We start from the raw sequence: 18,381 nt of genomic DNA, 5'->3' as shown, positions 1-18,381 counted from the left end.
GAAACGTCAGCCTCTCTGCTCCTATGATGCTGCTTGGCCTGCTGTGTTCATCCAGCCCTGCACCTTGTTGTCTATGAAAGAAATTATTTTTTTTTTGGAAAAGTTGCAGGTCTGGATCATGGAATATTATAAAGGATCCATTAACAGTGGAAGATTGGTCTAATTGAATTTTTTAAGCATTGCTTTATTTAGAATGTTGCTGATCACTTTAGAAGGTATAGAATTGTCTCAGCTGTTGTGGTGGAATTTGTCACAGCTGTCAAAATATGAACTGTTTTCAGAACATGTAGTTCGATATGGATTGGCCTGAAGCCTCCTCAGTGAGATGGAAACTCTTAAAATCAAAGAAAATCATTTTTCAGCTTTGTAGTCGACGAACATCAACCCAACTGGGGACAGTATCAAGGAATGGCTGCAATGAGGTCATAATGTTGAGTTAACACGAGGTGCTGTTCGAGTCCTCTCTAGCAAGTGTCCTTTTCACATGAATCTAAGGTGTGACGTCAGGAAATCCTCTCAAGTACTCCAGGTATAGTCTATCAAGGCTTTGTACAACTGAAGCATAATTTCTACATCTAGAAGTTCAGGAATACGTAATTTGACCATTACTGAAAAACATTTATTTGCTAGTCATCATCAACCTGAGAATCACCATTACAATACTTTTATCAGAGTCTACTTGCCAACCAATCGGCATTCTTCTTTCACACAGTATAATTGTATTTTTCTCTTAAAATGGTATTTCTGTGAATTGTCCTGATGAGTGCAAGATTAAAAGCTTTGACAAAGTGTGTCTTTTTCAGTAATATTCAATTGTTACATCCTTATATTCTGGTTTCCTAGATTTCAAGCCAACATTCTTGATTACATTCTGTAGCAGTTCATGGAGTTTAAAGACCTGTGTACCTGTCCACACACCAGTCTCTCCTGTTAAGTCTCTAGATTTCAATGTGTCTCTCTAGTTTTTCAAATTTAGTTGGAGCCCAATTCTGTTCTTTTCAGTTCAATGTGGATGATCTCACATTTATCTTCATGAATATCCATTTACAAACATTTTGCCAATCATTTTAACAATCAACATCTATGCATTTTTATCTGCACCGTTTACAATGCTTATTACGTTGATATTTGTGTCATCAGCAAATTTGCATATGCGGCTTTCTAAACTATAATCTAAGTATTTATAAATATAGAGAATTGTTGAGGCACCAACTCAGGTCCCTGTGGTACACCACTAATCATATCCTGCCAATTAGAGTAGTTGCCCATTATCCATACTCTGTTTCCTGCTGCTCAGCCAATTTCCTAACCAGGTCAATAATTTATCTTCCATTCCAAGAGTTTCAACTTCAGCTAACAAGCCTTTTATGAGAGATTAAATGCTTCTAGACATCCATATAAATAACATTTATAGACATTCCTGTCTACTCTTAAATAATCTCTTCACAAAATTCAATCAATCAGTCTTTTTGTAACTTTTATAAATCCATGTCAACTGTCTTTGACGAGCTGAATTTTTGAGGTATTCAATCATTATATATTGGAACAATTTCCCAAAAACAAACACTAGGCAAACTGATCAAAAATGCCCCAGATTTCCTCTGTCATCTTTCTCAAATAAAAAAAAATGCCACACACAATATCCTGATCTGAAAAACAACTCCCCAGTCAAGAGAACTTTGGAAGCCTATATTTCAGACATCTGCAATGTTATCAGCTGTTTTTTTAAAACCCTGGTCCAATGATTTTGTCCCTTTAGGGACAGGTCAAATTACTGGGAAGAATTGAAAGACACTCACACATATTATGAAAACAACAAGAGTGCTGATTGTGAGTTGACTGTTCTAAGTCCCACAAGGAGTCATTAGGAATGTAGATTTTATTGACAGTTACACTTTGATCTATCTGCTTATTTCAAAGAGAGAATGGGTTAGGCTTCAGAAGATAGCTAATGGGAACCTGAGAGGTAAATCAAATTAGAAGGAAGTAAAGATGAAAATAGTAAATTGAAAAGATGCAGAAGAACCGAGAATACACGAGAAACAAAGTTGAAAATTGTGTATGCCTTGAAAGCGGAATGATGCCAAGAAGACAAAGTTATTTGAATACACGTAGCATTAACAACAAAGCAGACAATCTAAAAGCACTGACAGAGGTACATGGGTATGATCTAACTGCATTTACAGAAACTTCATAGTAACTAGGATTGGGAACTGAACACACAAGGATATTTGACATTTAGGCAGGCCAGACAAGAAGGAAAAGGTGAAACTGCACTGATAATGAGATGGGATCAGTAAGGGAGGATGCCAGATTAGATGAACACTGTTTGGGTGGAACAAAGAATCAGGAAAGGGCAGCAGACATTGGCTGCAACTATTTTTAGGCCACCAAAAAGTAGTGCTGGTGTGGGTCGTGGTATTAATCAGGAGAGGAGACAAGTATGTGGCATGGACAACACAGTCATCATGGGTAACATCAATCTTCATGCGGTCTGGGTAAACCAACTGAATGCTAAAGCTGTGGAGGATAAGTTTCTGGAGTGTTGTAGGAATGGTTTTCTAGAGCAGTATGTTGAGGAGGCAACTAGAGGTCACACTATTTTAGATCTAGTATTATATAATGAAAAAGGGCGAGGTAACAATAATGTGCAAAAGAATCTTTAGGGATGAGTGACCACAATACAACAGAACCTTACATTATGTTTGAATGTGAGTAGCTCATTCTGATGCAAGAGTGTTAAATTTGAATAAGGGAAATTATGAAGGCACAAAGGGCAAATTGGCTGAAGCCAATTGGGAAAATACATTAAAAGGCATGAGGTTCATAGGCAATGGTTAACCACTAAAGAGGTATTGCATGACTTACACCAACTGCACATTCTTTCAAAATGATAAAACTCAACAAATTCAGTCAAATGTGGCTATCAAAAGAAATTCAGGATTGTATAAGATTAAAAAAGGCTTCTAAAGTTGCTAGAAATAGTAATATTGAGCATGGGGAGATTTATAACATACAACAACGCACGTTCAAGAAATTGATAAAAGAAAGGAAAAAACAAATTATGAATGCATTCTTGCATTAAAACAGAAAAATGAGCTTAGAGGTACATAAAAAGACAGTGTTTGGCTAAAAAGAATGTGGGTCCATTTTACAGGCAGTTTCAATAGAATTTATAAAGGGGGATTAGATAAATGGGGAGTAAACTAAATGATTACTTTGTGTCTGTTTTTACTGAGGAATACACCAGAAATCTCCCAGAACCAGAGATCCAAGTGGCTAGGCAGAATGAAGTGTTGAAGGAAATCAGCATTAGTAAACAGACTGTAATAGGGAATTCAATGTGGCTGCAAGTTGATAAATTCCCAGAACCTAATGGTCTGCTTCCCAAAGTGTTAAAGGAGGTGGCTATAGAGATAGTTGATGCATTGGCAATTATCTTCCAAAATTCTATAGATTTTGCAATGATTCCTGTGTACTTGAAGATAGCAAATGTCCACTCACTATTTAAGGGAGCAGGAGAGAAAACTGGAAACTACAGACCTGTTAAGTCTTACATCAGTTGTAGGGAAAATGCTAGAATCTATTATCAATGATGGGATAAACAGTGACCTGGTTGGTAATGATCTGATTGGGAATAGTCAGCATAGATTTCCAAATGGGAAGGCTTAGCGAATGGGCAAGAACATGGCAGATGGAATATAATGTGGAAAAATGACAGGTTATCCATTTTAGTAGGAGAAACGGATGTATAAAGTATTTCTTAAATGGTATGTGGTTGGATAGCGGAAATACATAAAGGGGCCTGGGTGTTCTGGTCAATAAGTCAGTGAAGGCTAACATGGAGATGTAGCAAGCTTTAAGAAAGTTTAATGGAATTTTAGTGTTTTTAGCAGGAGGATTTGAGTGCAAGAGTAGTGAAGTCTTGTTTCAACTGTGTAGGAGCTTGGTTAGGCCACACCTAGAGTATGTTATTCAATTCTGGTCTCCTTATATCAGAAAATTGTTATTGCCATGGAGGGAGTGAAACAAAGGTTCACCAGACTTGGTCCCAGGATGGCAGGATTGTCTTATGAAGAAAGATTGGGCCTGTATTCTCCAGTGTTTCAAAAAGTAATCAGTGATCTCATTGAAACACATTCAAATATTTGCAGGGCAGATGTTTCCCCTGGATGGGCAGTCAAGAACCAGGGGACACAATTTAAAAATAAGAGTGATGCCACTTAGGTCCGAGATGAGGGGAATTATTCACAAGGATATGAACATTTGGAATTCTCGACCACAGATGGCTTTGGAAGCTCAGTCTTTGAGTAAGTTTAAGGTAGAGGTTGATAGATTTCTGATTACCAATGATGCACAGGGTTATGGGGATGGGTGAGTAAAAAGCATTTAATTGTTTAATCAGAAATTATCATATTGAATAATAGGACAGACTCAACAGCTGAATGGCCTACTATTCCAATGTTCCTAAGTTCTATCTGGATATAGAATCCACACTAAGTCATAAAATCATACAACACGGAAATATACGCTTCAGTTCAACCAACCCACGCTGACCAAAATCCCAAACCAAACTAGTCCCATCTTCCTACATTTAGAACATAGAACATAGAACTGTACATCACAGTACAGGCCCTTCGGGCCCATGATGTTGTGCTGAACTTTTACCCAAAACCTAAGGTCTATCTAACTTCCACTGCTACCTTATACTATCATCCATATGCCTATCTAATAGCCGCTTAAATGCCCCAATGAGGCCGACTCCGCTACCCTCTCCGGCAATGCATTCCACGCCCCTACCACTCTCTGAGTAAAGAACCTACCTCTGACATCTCCCCGATATCTACCTCCTTTCACTTTAAAACTATGTCCCCTCGTAAAAGCTACCTCCACCCTAGGAAAAAGTCTCTGGCTGTCTACTCTATCGATACCTTTGATCATTTTGTACACCTCTATCAAGTCACCTCCCATCCTTCGTCGTTCACGTGGCCCATATCCCTGCAAACATTTCTTATTCATGTACTTATTCAAATGTCTTTTAGAAGGTGTAACTGTATCTGCATCCACCACTTCCTCTGGAGGTTTACTCCATGCACAAACCATTTTGTGTAAAAAAAAGTTGCCCTTATTGTCCGATTTAAATCTTTCTCCTCTCACCTTAAAAATATGCCCCCTAGACTTGAAATCCCCCACCCTAGGGAAAAGACACCTGCAATTCACCTTATCTATACCCCTCATGCTTCTATAAACCTCTTTAAGGTCACCCCTCAACCTCCTAAGCTCCAGTGAAAAAACTCCCAGCCTATCCAGTCTGTCCATACAACTCAAAACCCTCCATTCCTGGCAACATCCTGGTTGATCTTTTTTGAACCCTCTTCCTAGCTTAATAATATCCTTCCTATAACAGGGCAACCAGAACTGGACACATTACTCCAAAAGAAGTCCCATCAATGTCCCGTATAACCTCAACATGACATCCCAACTCCAATACTCAAAGGTCTGAGCATTGAAGGGTAAATGCTTCTTAACCAAAAAAAAATGAAAGCATTGTGGATACTGTAAATCAGGAAGGGTCACCGTACCTGAAATGTTAACTCTGGTTTTTTTCTTCACAGATGCTGCCAGACCTGCCTACAGCTTCTGTTTTTGTTGCTTTCTTAACCACCCCGTCTACATGTGATGCAAAATTCAAATAATTATCTACCTGAACCCCTTGGTGTCTGTTCTACAACACTACCAAGGCCCTACTTTTAATCATATAATTTATGCCCTTGTTTGTTTCATTAAAATGCAATGCCTTGCATTTATCCAGATTAAACTCAATCCGCCACTCCTCAGCCTATTGACCCAATTGATCAAGATCTCTTTGTAATCATAGATAACCTTCTTCACTGTCCACTAATTTTGGTGTCATCCGCAAATGTACTAACCATGCCTTCTATATTCTCATTCAAATCATTCATATAAATGACAAACGAAAGTGGATCCAGCACCAATCCCTGTGGAAAACCATTGATAACAGGCCTCCAGTCCAAAAAATAACCCTCCACCATCGTTCTCTGTCTCCTGCCGTTAAGCCAATTTTGTATCCAATTGGCAAGCTCACCCTGAATCCCATGTGATGTAACTTGACTAATTAGTCTACCATGCGGAACCTTATGAAAGGCTTTAGTAAAGTCCAAGTAAACAATGTCTACCGCTCTGCCCTCAATCTTCTTGGTTACTTCCTCAAAAAACTCAATCAAGTTTGAGAGACATGATTTTCCTTGCACAAAACTATGCTGATTATCCCTAATCATTCCTTACCTCTCCAAATGTCCATAAATCTTATCTTTCAGAATCACCTCCAACAACTTATTCACCACTGAAGTCAGGCTCATACGTCTATAGTTCCCAGGCTTCTCTACATCTCTTTTTAACAAAGGCACAACATTAGTCACTCCTCCAGTCATCTGACACCTCATCCGTAGTTATAGATGATACAAATATTTCTGCAAGGGGCTCCACAATTTCCTCCCTAACTTCTCACAACGTCCTGGGATACACTAAATCAGGTCCCAGTGATTTATCTATCGTTATATTTTCTAAAACTGCCTGCACTTCCTCTTCTGTAATGTGAACTGTTTTCAAAACACAATGTTTATTTCCCTGAGCTCTCTAGCCTCTATTTCTTTCTCCATTTAATATCTACATTAACATTTCTCCTACTTCCTGAGGTTCAACGCAAAGATGACCTCTTTGATCTTTAAGGGGCCCTATTCTCTCTCTAGTTCAATTTTTGCTGTTAATGTATTTGTAAAATCTCTTTGGATTATCTTAACTTTATCTACCAAGGCCATCTCATATGCCCTCTTCGTCTTCCTGATCCTTCTCTTAAGAATGGCCCAATACTCTACTGTTCAAGAGATTCATTTGAACCAGTTGTCCATATCCAATATTTGATTCTTTTTTATTCTTGAATAGAACCTCAATATCTTTATTTGCCCATTGTTCCCTGATCCTATCAGCCTTACCTTTCACTCTAACAAGAGCGTGATGTCTCTGAACTCTCAATGCCCCACTTTTGAAAGCCTCCCACTTATCAGATGTCCCTTTACCTGTAAATAGTCTACTCCAATCAACTTTTGAATGTCCTTGTCCCAAACCATTAAAATTTGTCTTACTCCAATTACAAACTTTAACTTTTTTTGGAAGGCTTATCCTTTGCCATAATTATTTTAAAACTAATAGAATTATGATCACTAGACCCAAAGTGTTCCCCTACTATCACTTTAGTCACTTGCCCTGTCTTATTATCCAAAAAAAGGTTAAGTTTCGTTCCTTCTCTAGTAGGAACATTTACATTTTGATAAAGAAAATTTTCTTGAGCAAATTTAACAAATTCTTCACCATCCAAACCTTTAACATTATGGTTGTCCCAGTCAGTGTCGGAAAATTAAAATCAGCTACTATTACAACCTTGTTATTCTTATGTATGTCTGAGATCTCCGTACATATTTGTTCCTCAATTCCCCGTGCCTTTTGAAGGGCCTATAGTACAATCCCATCAAGGTGATCATTCCTTTCTTATTTCTAATTTCAATCCATATATTTTCACTAGATGATTTTTCATAAATGTCCTAAGTACAGTAGTAATGTTTCCCTTAATCAAAAATGCCATTCCCCCTCCTCTCTTGCAATCTTTTCTATTCTTCCTATAGAATCTAAAACTGGGAACACTGAGCTGCCAGTCCTGTCCATCCCTCAGCCACGTTTCTGTAACAGCTATGACATCCTAATCTCCTGTTCCCAAACATGCCCGGAGTTCATCAGCCTTACCTGTAAGACCCCTTGCATTGAAATAAATGCAGTTTAATTCTTCAGTTACTTGCTTTTCTTACTTGCTCTTGTCTGTCTTTTCTAACTAACTTGCTCTTTTCAGATTCAGAACCATCTTCATCTATCTTTCTATTTACTCTGCTACTTAGGATCCCTCCAACCTCCCTCTTTAACAGTTTACAGTCTCCCTTAATAGAACTAGCAAATCTTCCCATTAGGAAACTGGTCCCCTTCCAGTTCAGATATTATTTGCATTGCCACATGGATGAGCTTTGGACAGGAAAAGTCTATAGGAAGCCACTGTAGTATTGATTACAGGCTAAAATATTGCTGAAACTCTTGGTCAAGACTTAGTCTTCAGCCATGAGAGATGCAGAAACCAGGAGACGGAACTAGTGAGTGCTACGTTGATGCAGAGAAAGTGCTTAATATATAGTTTGCCATGCAAAACCAGGGTTGGCAGCTCATGTTCAGATTGAAGAGACAGAATTCAAGCAGATCTAAAAGAACTGGAAGGTGTTCCTGGCTTGGCTAGAGGTAAGGCATCCTCAGTGTAAACTTAAGAGTGGAAAACAGTTTAGTGATGAGAATTGATCTATTTTGGGAAGGATAAAGGAAGTAAGCCATCAGGAGCTTATAATATCTTTATTCTGGTTCATGGGAGTAAAATATCTATTTAAGAGACAATATAAAGTACAACTATGGCCCTATGATCATGCTAAGAACTCAAATGGGGAATTTTTAGGACGTAAGTTTACCATATGAGCATCACTGGCTATGCCAAAATTTATTACCACAGGGATCAGTGCTTGGACATCAGCTATTCACAATATATATTAATGAATTAGATGAGGGAACTATATGTAATATCTTCAAATTTGCAGACCACACAAACCTGGATGGGAGGGTGAGCTGTGAGGAGGACACAGAGATGTTTCAGTGTAATTTGGACAAGTTGACTAAGTTGGCAAATGCATGGCAGATGAAGTATAACGTGGATATGTGAGGCTTTCCACTTTAGTAGCAAAAACATGACAGCAGGTTGCTTTCAGAATGGTGATAGATTGTAAAATGGAAGTATGAGACCTGGGTGTCCTCATAGACTCATCACTGAACATGTGCATGCAGGTGCAAAGGCAGTGAAGAAGGCAAGTGGAATGTTGACCTTAATTGCAGGGATTTGAGTACAAAACAAGGAAGTTTTGCAGAGCCTTGGTGAGACCACACCTGGAGTACTGTGTGGAGTTTTGGTCTTCCTATCTGAGGAAGGAAATTCTGGCAAGGGAGAGTGCAACAAAGGTTTGCTAGACTGATTCCTGGGATGAAAGGACTTATGTATGAAGAGAGACTAGATGTTATATTCCCTGGAATTTGGAGAAATGAGGGTAGATCCTATGGAAACCTGTAACATTCTAACAGAGGCGGTAAATGTAAGAAGAATGTTCCCAATGATGGGGAAGTCCAGAAGAAGAAGTCACAACCTAAGGATATGGAGGAGGCCATTTAGGATGAGATGAGGAGAAATTTCTTCATCCAGAGTGGTGAGGCTGTGGAATTCTCTGGCACAGAAAGCAGTTGTGGCTAAAATGAATGCTTTCAAGAAGCAGTTAGATATAAATCTTAAAGATAAAAAGAATGCGGGGACAATGCAGTAACAGGGTACTGAACTGGATGATGATCCACGATCATATTGAATGGCAGAGCACTCTTGAAGAGCCAAATGGCCATACTCCTGCTCCTATTTTCCATGTTTTATGTCTATTGCCCATCCTCAACTACAGTGGACGGGGTGAATTGATTTGCTGCAGTCCGTGTTGGGTATTCATATCACAGTGCTGAAAGGAAGTTCCGTGATTTTGGCCCAGCAATGGTGAAGGAACAGTGATAGAGCTCCAATCAGGATGGTATATAGCTCAAAGTGGAACATGCAGATGATGATACATCTGCTGCCCTTGATATTCGTGATAGCAGAGATCATGGATTTGAAAAATGTTGTCTGAGGAGCCAAGGTGAGTTGGTGGTTTGCACTGTGCAGATGGTCCACATTGCTGCCATTTGCATTGATATCAGAATGAGGTATTTTGAAGGTGGATATGGGGTATCAATAAAGCAGGTTTCTTTGTTGTGGATAGTATTATATGCTTCTTGAGTGTTTTTGGAGCTGCATTCATTCAGGCAAGTGGAGAGTATTCCATCACATTCCTGATATGGGCCTTTGCATAGGTGTTGGGGAGTCAGAAGTTGACTTAAGTGTTGCAGAATTCCTACCCTCTGACCTGTTCTTGTAACCACAACATTTATATGGCTAGTCCAGTTTAGTTTCTGTCAATGTTAATCCCTAGGATATTGACACGGGAGGTTTCAATGATTTTAGTATCATTGAAAGCAAAGGGAAGATGGAATTGATTTTCTCTGGTTAAGAGATGGCCAATGCACTTGTTGGTACCAATGTTCACCCTGCATGTTGTCCAAGTTTCGCTGCATTTGGACATGGACCACTTCACTATCTTAGGAGTCAGAAATGGTGCTGAAAATTGAGCAATCAATCAGTGAACATCCCCACTTCTGGTAGTATGACAGAAGGAACGCCATTGATGATGCTGTGAAGGATTGTTGGGGCCTTGGACACTACTCTGAGGAACTCCTGCAGTGATTTCCCAGGCCTAATTCACCTCCAACAACCACAACCATCTTCCTTTTGTGCTAGGTACACTCCCACATTCCTATGCTCGAGCTGGGTATAGGATTCATATGATTCAACATGTGGATAAGCTTTATAGAGGAAAATTCTAAAGGAAGCCATTCTAGTATTGATCACAAGCTAAAATATTGCTGAAACTCTCAGGTCATGAGTTATCCCCAACCTCCTGTCGAGTTTGCTTTTGCTATGGCTCCGGCTCCCTGATACCATATGCAAGTCAAATGACACCTTGATGTAAAGGCAATTACTCCACATCACCTCTGATGTTGAGCTCTTTTGTCTCTGTTTGGGCCAAGGCAGTAATGGAGTCAGGAACTGAGGGCACTGATAGAATGCAAACTGAGCAGGTTATTCTTGAGTAAATGCCACTTGCTAGCACTGTCGATGATACCTTCCATCACTTTCCTGGTGATTGAGAATAGATTAAGTGAGTAGTAATTGGCCAGGTTAGATTAGTCCTGCTTTTTACGGAAAGAATGTATCTGAGCAATTCTTTACATTGTGGGGTAGATGCCAGTGTGGTAGCTGTACTGGAACAGGTTGGCTAGGGATGCAGCTAGTTCTGGAGTACAAGTCTTCAGCACCGTTGCAAGCATAGTTTTTGGAGCATCCAGTACCTTTGGCAATTTTTTTAATATGACATAAAAATTAATCAAATTAACTGACAGCTGCCTTCTGTGACATTGGGGTCTTTAGCATGAGGCTAAGATGGTTTGTTCACTTTGCACTTTTCACTGCAGGTGTTTGCAAGATGCTTCAGCTGTGTTTTTGCACTAATTTGCAGGCTCCCCAATATTAATGGTGGGGATATTTGTGGAGTTTCCTCTTATTTTTAACTGTTTAACTGTCCATCCCCATTCATTGCTGGTGTGGCAGAACTACACAGTGTTTTGATCTGATCTGTTGGTTGTCAGATGACTAAACTCTGATTATTTCATGTTCCTTCCACTGCTTGGCATGCAAGTAGTTCAGCACAATTGTTTCACCAGGTTGACCCCTCACTTTTAGGTATACTTGGCACTGTTCTTGCCATGCCTTACTCTTCACTGAATCAGACTTCATTTTAATGGCAAGAGTGGAGGATGTGTCAGTTGATGAGGATACACATTGTGGTCAAATACCATTTTGTTGCTGCAGATGGCCAACAGCACCTCATGGATGCCCAGTTTTGAATTGCTAGATCTGTTTGAAATCTAAACAATAGAAACCAAAGAACTGTGGATGATGGAAATCTGAAACAAAAACAGACATTGTTGGAGAATCTTAGCAGGTCTGGCAAAATCTGTGGAGAGAAAGCAGAGTTAACGTTTCCGGCTTGAAATAACTCCACAGAGGCCAGTATCCTGTTACCAAGTCACCCTTTATTTACACATGGAGAGTCCTTGACACTGATCCAGCTCCAGGGCCAGATCTCAGAGTGAAAGGATGTCTGACACGCTTGTTCTTATCTGTCAGGCAGGAATCCCTGAATGGGGCTGTTAATCTGGTCCAATCAGGGAATTCATATTCTAAGAGGTCCATCTGACTGAACTTATTACAATCACTACATCCTTCTTACTCTGAGTCCAAGGATATAGGCCGGGTTTTTTTTGTAGTTCCTGGGGTGTTTTAGCACCAAGTCAGATTCCTTCAACTTTGCCTCTCATATGGGCGCTGTGTTTCAGCGTAGTTCGCCTCTCAAGCCTACACACAGTTTAGGAGAAAATTTCTTCTGCAGCAAAGGCATCCGCCATGTCCACTACGGATTCTGCTTGACAGACAGAGAGAGCCCACGTGTTCCAAACAGTTGAAAAAGCTGTCGAGGAGCCGGGCACATTTTACTCCGGCACCATTTGCAAGTTTGCAGCTTTCATATAGTCCGCAATTCCCAAACTTGACCGGACCTGACCTCGCTTCAACCATGCCTCCTTCCTATGTAAGGCTATTCCCATGGTTCCTACAAACTTCATCCCCTGAAGTAAACTACACCTTTCGCTTAGCAGATTCTTGTGTCCAGCATTGGCGTTCCTGATGCCATTTCACCCTCTCCTCCAGGTCCAGGAAAATCAGATTTAACCTGGTGCGGAGTTTTCTCTCCATTACCAACTCTGCTGAAGCTATCCATACAATTGCATGAGGCGTCATTCTATAATCAAATAAGAACCAGCTCAGTTTGTTATCCAGTGAAGCTATAGGCTGTTGCTTTAAGGCTGCCTTCAAAGTATGGACTGCACTTTCTGCCAGACCATTGGACAATGGATGGTATAGAGCTGTCCTTATGTATCAAACACTATTCAACTTTAGGAAATACTCAAATTCCCTGCTGGTAAACGATGGCCCGGTATCTGTGACCAACACTTCTGGGAGTGTTGCAAAACATATGCAGTTTTCCTATCATTGTCCCCATGTTTGAAAATTGAACTCTATGCACGTCCAGCCACTTTGAGTGGCTGTCTACAGTGACAAAGAACATTGAGTCCATGAAAGGACTTGCATAACAGACATGTAACTGAGTCCAAGGTTTACCTGTCCACTCCCATGAATGTGGGGGAGATGCTGGAGGTAATTTTTGTTGGCAGTCTTGGCACTGCCCCATCAATGTGGCTATGTCTGCATCCAATCCTGGCCACCTGGTGGAGTTCAGCTAGTTTCTGGCGCTGTCCTTAGCTCAAGGCAATCACTCTTGCTTCCCAAAATAATATGCCGTCCTCCCCTACGATCTGGTTGCTCCAGTCCAAAAAGGTTTCAAATCTGATAGTGACAGCTGTTTGGTGCCCCTCATCACCTCCAGCTGTTTCAGTTTTGCCAGGACCAGGTCGTTCAGCATCCAAGTATGATATTGTCAGCTGTGACTGGAATTGTGTCCAGAAAATTTAAAACCATTTTGGACTCTTCCAGTAGCAGTAACAACAGTGGTGTCTATGCCAGTGGGAGGTGGGTTCAATGCATCCATATTTGCTACATGGATGGTGTTCCAACTCATAATTATATGCACTTCGCATTACAGCCCATCACTGAATTCAGTCTGAAGCAATGGGCAGCACTGCCTTGTCCTCTTTAAGCAGACCTAGCAGGGGTTTGTGATCCGTTATTATTACAAATTTATGTCCATAAAAGGTATTGGTGGAACTTCCTGACTCTAAATATGACTGCCAAACTTTCCTTTTCTATTTGGGCATATTTGGCTCATGCAGAGTGTAAAGCCCTGGATGCACAAGCTATTGGGCGTTCCTCTCCATTGGGCCACCTATGAGCTAATACTACCCTGATGCCGTACAGGGAGGCATTGCATGTCAACACCAGATCTCGCTTGGGATCATTGTGTGTCGACACCTTAGAGGATGACAGCTGTTCCTTCACTTCCCTGAAAGCTATGGCTTGGCTACATGGCCATTTCCAAGGCTGAGGCTTTTCTCAAGAGTTAGAGTTAATGAAAAAGGTGCTAGGATGGAGGCCAGGTTATGCATGTATTTTCCACGATAATTCACCAGCCCATGAAAAGACCAAGCTCTGGTACAGACATGGGAGCCGGGGCACCTTCGATTGCCCTCACTTTATCTTCCAACGGGTGTAACCCAGTCTTGTTAACTCTGTAGCCCAAGTAGGTTACGCCCACCTGGGAGAAATGTCTAAGGACTATGTCCAAGTTTTCGAAGTGCTCTTTCTTGGTCTTCTCTGTTATTAGGACATTATCTAGATAAATGGTGACCTGGGGTAGACCAAGTAATATGTTCTGCTGAAAAATTGCACAGGCTGCAATACCCCAGATGGTAGTCTCGTATATTGGTACACATCCTTGTAGGTATTAATTGTAGCATACTTCTGGGAATCCTCATCTAACTATAATTGCAAGTATGCATGTCTCATGTCTAGCTTCATGAAGGACAGGCCCCCCTGCCAGCTTTGCATATAAATCCTCTATGCGAGGGATTGGGTATCTATCCAGCTACAAAAAGCAGTTTACCTTTTAAAATTCCCACAAAGACAAACCAATCCATTGGGCTTCATAATCAGAGTGACCGGTGCTGCCCATTCCGCAAACTGGACTCGTTTGACGATTCCTTCACTTTCCTTCCTTCTGATTTTTGCCTCTACATTTGTATGTAAGGCAAATAGCACTGGGCAGGCCTTGTAGAACTGTGGAATTGTTTCCTGCTTAAAATGCAAGGGGGCCTTGGCTCCTTTGATTGTCCCTAAACCTTCCTGTAAAACTTCCAGGTATTTAGTTAGGACTTAATTCCAGCAGTCATTTTCTAATTGCGAAATATTGAGTCAATCCAGATGAATCTTTCTCAATCAATTTCATCCATCAAGCTTGGGCCCGAGTCTTTCACTACAATCTGTCATAACTGAACCAGCTACTTCTCATAAGAGACTGGAACTAAAGTTGTACCCTTAATCTATAAAGGTTCCCCAGTACAGGTTCTCAGTGTAGCCAAGGTCTTGCGCAAAGAGTTGGAGTCCACAGTGAATTTCGTTAAAGACTAATTCGGCAATCACTGAAACGACCAACCTCCATTAGAACTGGGTGACCATTTAAACAAAGTTTATTTTGATTAGTTCACATTTGGATATTGCTAAGTAGTTTATCTGTTCTAAACCAGATATGGGTGGACCTGTCAGGACCCGTGAGCAAATTTCTTCACGACTGTGCTTTTCTCTCCTCATCACTGAAGTAACTTCACAGTTGCTGGTATCTGGTCACCAAGTCACTCTTTATTTACACATGGAGCATCCCTAATACTGATCCAGCTCTTACAGAGTAGCAGAACCCCTGACACTCCTGTTTTTATCTGGTTAACCAAGGGTTTCTGACTGGGGAGCTCAATTGGCCCCAACCAGGGATCTCATATTCTATGAAGTCCACCTGACTGACCTTGTTACCCAATCACTGCAGGGTCCAGTGACATTTCAAAGGATTACTAAATCTGAAATGTTGACTCAGCTTTCTCTCCACGAATGCTGTCAGACCAGCTGAGTTTCTCCAGCAATTTCTGTTTCTGTTTGAAATCTAAAATGTTTAGCATGGTGGGAGTATACCAATAGAATGGGGAGATCCTCAATGTGAAGACAGGACCTTTTCTCCACGAGAACTGAGAGGTGATCACTCCTACCAATGCCGTCCAAACAGATGCATTGGCGTCAGCTAGGTTTTTCAGAAAAAGGTCAAGTATGTTTTCCCTTTATGTTGGTTTTCTCACCACCGGCACAGACTTAGTGTAGGAACTATGATCCTTTGGATTCAGCAAGTTCAGTCAGTTGTGGTACTACTGAGCCACACTCAGTGATTGACACTGAGGTCACACATCCAGAGTACATTCTGTGTCTTTATTACAGTGAACAACTTAAAAGCTTGAAATCTACCCATCCCATCCTTTCCATCAGTCACTGGACATTTAAAAACATTTTAAAAAGATATGAGTTTCAATGGGGATTGTAACAACCCAATCTTATAATCAGCTAGAGTGCTCACTCAAATTACTATCAGGCCCACGGCAGCATCCAAAGTCTGTCAGACTCAGTCACTTTAGATTGACTTTCAAAAAAAGAACGAAAGGACCTGTACCTTTCCTTGAGGTGTCAACTTCCAAACGACAGAAAAGGCTAGCTTGTCCTGCATTGGATTCAAGCTGCAGAGCTCTTCACAGAGAAGCCTAGGAAGCATTGGGATAACCTGTAATAGAACATAACCAAGAGAAAGTAAAGACAAGTTTAAATAATTAAGCATCCTACAAAAGATTTAACATTGCTATCAATGTTCATGTCTAACAACCAGAATTGTTACAGCTTGGGGGTGATTCAGCCCACTGTGTCTACATCAGCTGTCCAACAAACATCATGACGGTGCTATTCTCCTGCCTTTTCCTTAAACTTATACACTTTGTTTCTATTTAGATAATTATCTAATATCCTGTGAACTGCCTCAATGGACTCTGCGTCCACTACACTTCCAGATTGTGCATTCCAGACTTACTGAACCACTTGTGTGAAAAAACTTTTTTCTCACATTTGCATATCATTCTAAACTTGTGCCCTCTTGTTCCAAATCCTTTTGAGTGCAAACAGTTTCTCCCTACCTACCTTATCCAGACCTCTGGGATATTGAAAACATTTCATAACATTTAAAAACATTTTAAAAAGGTATGAGTTTCAATGGGGATTATAACAACCCAATCTTATAATCAGCTGGAGTGCTCACTCAAATTACTATCAGGCCCACGGTACCATCCAAAGTCTGTCAGACTCAGTCACTTTAGATTGACTTTCAAAAAAAGAACGAAACCTGTACCTTTCCTTGAGGTGTCAACTTCCAAACAACAGAAAAGGCGAGCTTGTCCTGCATTGTATTCATAGATCTAACCATAAAAAGTTGATCTCACTACATTTCATAGCATAGATTTATTTACAAGTGACAACTGATCTCTCTCGCCACTGCTCACTGAAAGGGTAAAAGAAATTGTATACCAATTGCTGAAACCCTAGTTTGCATTGCCTATTTGGCTTTCTTGCTGTGGGATATTATGTTTCTCTCATTGCTGACTCTAAATCCATCTATTTCTTGACTCTAGATCATTCTTTCTCCATAATTTCTGGAAAATATTGCATCTATTTAAATTTATACTATTTTGCAGTGATGAATTGCAGTTCCACTGGTAACAAGCTTTTGAACATTAACGGAAAGGTTTTCTGACAAATATGCACACTCATCACAAATGCTCAGTGGTTAGCACTACTGTGTCTCACAGCACCAGGGACCCGGGTTCGATTGCACCCTCGGGCGACTGTCTGTGTGGAGTTTGCACATTCTCCCCATGTCTGCGTGGGTTTCCTCCCACAGTCCAAAGATGTGCAGATTAGGTGAATTGGCCTTGCTAAAATTGCCCATAGCGTTCGGGGATGTGTAAATTGAGTGGGTTACAGGGGGATGGGTCTGGGGGGGATGCTCTGAGGTTCGGTGTGGACTTGTTGGGCCAAAGGGCCTGTTTCCATACTGTAGGGATTCTAACCGTCTCTCTTGTATTCATCCTTCCTAGATATTTTCCTCCCGGTTACATGGTTTGCTACAGTAGAGAAGCTTGTTTATTTTTAGTCTTTCTATGGGAGTAAAGTGGGCTGGTTAATTCAGTTAACTAGATGGCTAGCCTTTGGCACAGAAATAATGCGAACAGCACAGGTTCAATTCCTGGACTTAGTACCTGCCTCCTTGTCCTGCCTACTACAAAAAAAACTGTCAAGCATCAGAGATAGTAGGAACTGCAGATGCTGGAGAATCCGAGACAACAAGGTGCAGGGCTGGATGAACACAGCAGGCCAAGCAGCATCATAGGAGCAGAGAGGCTGACGTTTCGGGCCTAGACCCTTCATCAGAAAAGGGGGAGGGGAAGGGGGTTTTGAAATAAATAGGGAGAGAGTGGGAGGCGGATAGAAGAGGGATAGAGGAGAGGATAGGTGGAGAGGAAACAAACAGGTCGAAGAGGCGGGGATGGGGCCAGGAAAGGTGAGTGTAGGTAGGGAGTTAGGAAGGGGATAGGTCAGTCCAGGGAGGACGGACAGGTCAAGGGGGCGGGATGAGGTTGGTCGGTAGGAGATGGAGGTGCGGCTTGAGGTGGGAGGAGGGGATAGGTGGGAGGAAGAACAGGTTAGGGAGGCAGGGACGAGCTGGACTGGTTTTGGGATGCGGTGGGGGGAGGGGAGATTTTGAAACTTGTGAAATCCACATTGATACCATTGGGCTGCAGGGTTCCCAAGCGGAATATGAGTTGCTGTTCCTGCAACCTTCGGGTGGCATCGTTGTGGCACTGCAGGAGGCCCAGGATGGACATGTCGTCTGAGGAATGGGAGGGGGAGTTGAAATGGTTCGCGACTGGGAGGTGCAGTTGTTT

The 18,381-nt window shown here is 41.2% G+C and overlaps 1 protein-coding gene across 1 annotated transcript in view; it reads right to left on the bottom strand.

Moving 5' to 3' along the window:
• The window catches only part of LOC109921378 (DIS3-like exonuclease 2), a 229,517-nt gene that overhangs the window by 63,351 nt on the left and 147,785 nt on the right, over positions 1-18,381 (bottom strand). Inside the window, exon 11 of the mRNA XM_048604586.1 lies at positions 16,065-16,172. Coding sequence (XP_048460543.1) covers positions 16,065-16,172 — 108 coding nt within the window. The remainder of the gene's footprint in view (positions 1-16,064; positions 16,173-18,381) is intronic.

The sequence above is a fragment of the Rhincodon typus genome, chromosome 13 (assembly GCF_021869965.1).
Source record: "Rhincodon typus isolate 14 chromosome 13, sRhiTyp1.1, whole genome shotgun sequence".
Classification (NCBI taxonomy): Eukaryota; Metazoa; Chordata; class Chondrichthyes; order Orectolobiformes; family Rhincodontidae; genus Rhincodon; species Rhincodon typus.
The sequence above is the reverse complement of the archived record's forward strand: the minus strand, read 5'-3'. Positions and strand labels throughout refer to the sequence as shown.